This window comes from Electrona antarctica (assembly GCF_951216825.1).
Source record: "Electrona antarctica genome assembly, contig: scaffold_478, whole genome shotgun sequence".
Taxonomy (NCBI): Eukaryota; Metazoa; Chordata; class Actinopteri; order Myctophiformes; family Myctophidae; genus Electrona; species Electrona antarctica.
In genome coordinates this window covers 1,131-5,000 of record NW_027638220.1, presented here as the reverse complement: position 1 = coordinate 5,000, position 3,870 = coordinate 1,131, and the positions used below count along the sequence as shown (strand labels likewise).

At 45.2% G+C, this 3,870-nt stretch overlaps 1 protein-coding gene across 1 annotated transcript in view; it reads left to right on the top strand.

Moving 5' to 3' along the window:
• The window catches only part of LOC306918275 (NACHT, LRR and PYD domains-containing protein 3-like), a gene marked incomplete at its 3' end in the record, with an annotated part of 49,107 nt that extends 45,565 nt beyond the window's left edge, over positions 1–3,542 (top strand). The window contains exons 8-11 of the mRNA XM_079531149.1: positions 479–649; positions 2,399–2,572; positions 2,653–2,808; positions 3,499–3,542. Coding sequence (XP_079387275.1) covers positions 479–649; positions 2,399–2,572; positions 2,653–2,808; positions 3,499–3,542 — 545 coding nt within the window. The remainder of the gene's footprint in view (positions 1–478; positions 650–2,398; positions 2,573–2,652; positions 2,809–3,498) is intronic.
• Between the last annotated feature and the right edge of the window lie 328 nt (positions 3,543–3,870).

Below are 3,870 nucleotides of genomic sequence, written 5' to 3'. Positions count from 1 at the left end.
GAGGAGGAGAAGGTTCACGTGGAAGGTAATGCAGATTGTATTCTGATGATGTGCCAAACTGCTGCTGGCTGCTGTGATGATAATATATAGACCTGTGTCTTCTATATTGTGTTCTGAAGGTCGGGCTGACTGCCACTAGTGTTAATGTTATATTTTGTATTGTGTACTTCTCGGGCCGCTGTGCTGCTCTGTGCTGCTGCACTGCTGCTGCTGGCGCTGTGTGCCAATGATGCCCCCTCTCCTGTTGTGTTCTCTTTTCTGGTCTGTGTACCAGTGTGCGACGGACACACTGTTTAGTATTTACTATTATAGTTTTATGTTTTGATAATCAGCGCTTTGCCATATAGATGATACATACACTGTGCCATATTGGAGAGGTGTGTGTGTGTGTGTGTGTGTGTGTGTGTGTGTGTGTGTGTGTGTGTGTGTGTGTGTGTGTGTGTGTGTGTGTGTGTGTGTGTGTGTTATCTCCATTCAGGCTGAGTGGCTGTGGCCTCTCAGAGAGCTGCTGTGAACATCTGGCCTCAGTTCTCTGTTCCAGCTCTAGTCTTCAGGAACTGGACTTGAGCTACAACAGCTTGACCGACGCAGGGATGGCGAAGCTACTTCCTGGACTTGAGAGTCAACAATGCAGACTGAAGATACTCAGGTTTGATCAGTTAACACTCCCATCGCCCAGGACGAAGTACTTTGTCCTTTCTATTAGTAACGCCCGTTGCCCAGGACGAAGTATTGTCCAAAAGACGAAGATTATTGATATGAGAACGGATCGCATGGCTCGCATATAGCCCAGGCGCGCCTCCTGGGCAATCCTCGGTGACGCGCAAGTGTGAGACGTCCTCGAAAAACCTCTCTGTTTAGCTGATAAACGAAAATCTTAAAACGTTCATAACTCGCGATCTAAATTATCCCGTTTTTTTAATGAAAAAAGATCCTGTGTTAGACGGCGCCCCTGTGGCCCATTCGCTAGTCTCGATAGATTTATTCTTGTCTCCCGTTGTTGTCGATCGACTCTAGAGTGGTGTGGCTATTGTTAGCTGCTACACACACATCAACAACTTCCGCCGGTCCGTCCGGAAAAGGGGTCCGTGTTTATAAATCGAATGGGCGCATTAATGTAATGGGTTAAATAACCCCGGGCAATTCAATTGTGACGATTGTGGGCGGTGATGCTGAGTTCCATTATTCTATAACTATAGAAATGTGATGATGATTGTTCTTGTCACTGTGATTAACTTCTGTTTCATTAATGGATAAGTAACCCCCCCCCTACCTTAGTAACCTTAATTAGTAGAAGAAAATCACAGTAATTCCACTAATTGTCTCCACCAGGCCGAAGGCGTGCGTGCGTCCGTTACCAGCTAATCTCCGGCACCGTTAACGCGATGAACCTCTGCCCCAAATGTTCCAGAACGGCCTGTTATAGCGCCACCTGGAGGACGACTTTTGAAAAACACATTTGTAGATATTACTCCTCCAGATTCTGTCCAAACATCCTGCAAATCGTTACACAGTATCTCTATAGTCATGTGTTCAAGACGATATCTGTCCGATATTTCATATTCCATCCTAATTGGCCAACATTAGCTTTCAAAGTTTGCAGGATTGGCCCATTTTCAACAAAAATCCTCAAATCATGAACGCAGCGTGCAATTTACGTGAAATATTTCACAGACTTTCCTACTAGCCTGAGGAATATATCCCACCCTTTTCACATTGGCCTATTATAGCGCCACCAGGAGGCCACAACCTGACCTGGCCTGGTGGAGACCTGTCCTATTATAGCGCCACCAGGAGGCCACAACCTGACCTGGCCTGGTGGAGACCTGTCCTATTATAGCCCCACCAGGAGGCCACAACCTGACCTGGCCTGGTGGAGACCTGTCCTATTATAGCGCCACCAGGAGGCCACAACCTGACCTGGCCTGGTGGAGACCTGTCCTATTATAGCGCCACCAGGAGGCCACAACCTGACCTGGCCTGGTGGAGACCTGTGCCCAGAGGGGCATTTTATCTAGTTGTTCACTAAAAAGATTGGTTGTCGATATGTTGTTTTTCTTTTTATCTTCTTCTTTGGGCATAGTATTAAATACTATGTTAACTTGCCGTAGCACTTTCCCTAGACTTGATGACCTTGCAGGCGTATGCAAAGGCTCAACTTATGTAACTTAGATAGCATTTTCTGTAGACATAGCACTCTAAAGATATTCTACATATCTTGATGGATGTTAGGTTCTTAGCTTACTTGTGATTCCTGATGACTATTTGTATGTATGTGATGTATTGCCATGTGTTGTTCTTGCTTACTCAAAATCACTCTGGATTAAGAGCGTCTGATAAATGCCTACATTTTTAACCTGTCCACATGTCTGTCTGTCTAACCTTTTTTCCAACCCAGGTTGAGACAAACTGACCTCACAGAGAAATGCTGTAAGGAGTTATCCTCACATATCAGTTCCAACTCCTCTAGTCTGACAGAGTTGGATCTATCTTCAAATGGCTTAAGGAATCATGGAATAATTCAACTGTCCGTTGGTCTGAAGAGCCCAAACTGCACACTGGAGATTCTGAGGTAAAAATGGTGTTTTCTCTCTGTGTGAATCTCTACGTGAATATCAGAAGCAATTAGTTAAACTGTTTGTTTCTCTGCAGGTTGTCCCACTGTCTGGTCTCAGAGGAAGGCTTTTCTTGCCTGGCCTCAGCTCTGCGTTCCAACCTCTCCCACATGAAAGAGCTCGACATGAGCTTCAACCAACCCGGGGCCTCAGGAGGAGAGCAGCTGCTCTCTGTTGGACTGGCTACTCTCAAGTGAGTAGATGTGCGAAGTCCTTCCATGCTGAAATGATTTGCGAGAGACAACCTAAACCCATTTTGTTCAATTGTTTTATTTTATTAGTATTTCATTTTTACAAAATGAGGCGTCACTTCTCTAGATTGACCAAACCCTCTTGCAGTAAACTTTATGGAATAATGTTAATTTGAACAATGTAAAAAGATGTATATTTCCAGTGGACACAACAGAGTTCAATACATGTGGATTTGTTGCAGTTAACTATGAAATTGTGCATTTCCCGTCAGTCAGTCACATCCCATATAATGGTCATACCTGGTGACATCACGTGATGTCATCAATATTAAGCCCATATATGGAGATCCCTGATGTCATCAGTATTGGCCAGCAACTAGACGGGCAACTAGACGGGCCTGCCCCAAAGTTATTAGTGCAGCCGCGCCCGGCAGCCGGCGAAAACTAGAGTTCTTAACAGGCCCGGAAATTAAGATCTTACCCCCCATGCCAAAGCGCCAGCTGTGTGTGTGTGTGTGTGTGTGTGTGTGTGTGTGTGTGTGTGTGTGTGTGTGTGTGTGTGTGTGTGTGTGTGTGTGTGTGTGTGTGTGTGTGTGTGTGTGTGTGTGTGTGTGTGTGTGTTTTAATACATGTGTTACTGTGTGTGTTAGTGTGTACATTTGTCATATTAATGTGTGTTTCATATCCTACAGGTTGGATCAAGAAGAAGAATATTCACCTCTACTTCTTAAAACATGTGAGTACAGACATACGATACAATATATTACTGTATTATTAAAACATGTGAGTACAGACGTATGATACGTGAGGGATAATGTATGGCTGAGTGGTCCTTGTTGATAGATAAATCACCTGAAAGGTGATTAACTGTTTCCATGTTACGCCGGGGCTCCACTGGACGCGTCAGCGTTGCGTCTCCGTCACCGTCAGGGAATGTTCACTTTTTAATCAATGAAGGGTGGCTCCACTGCCTACGATGCACTGCGCTGCGCTGCGTTGCGTTCGGTGACTGCTTTAAAATTGCCCCGGTTCGTTTTTTGACCCGCGTCACACGTGTCACATGC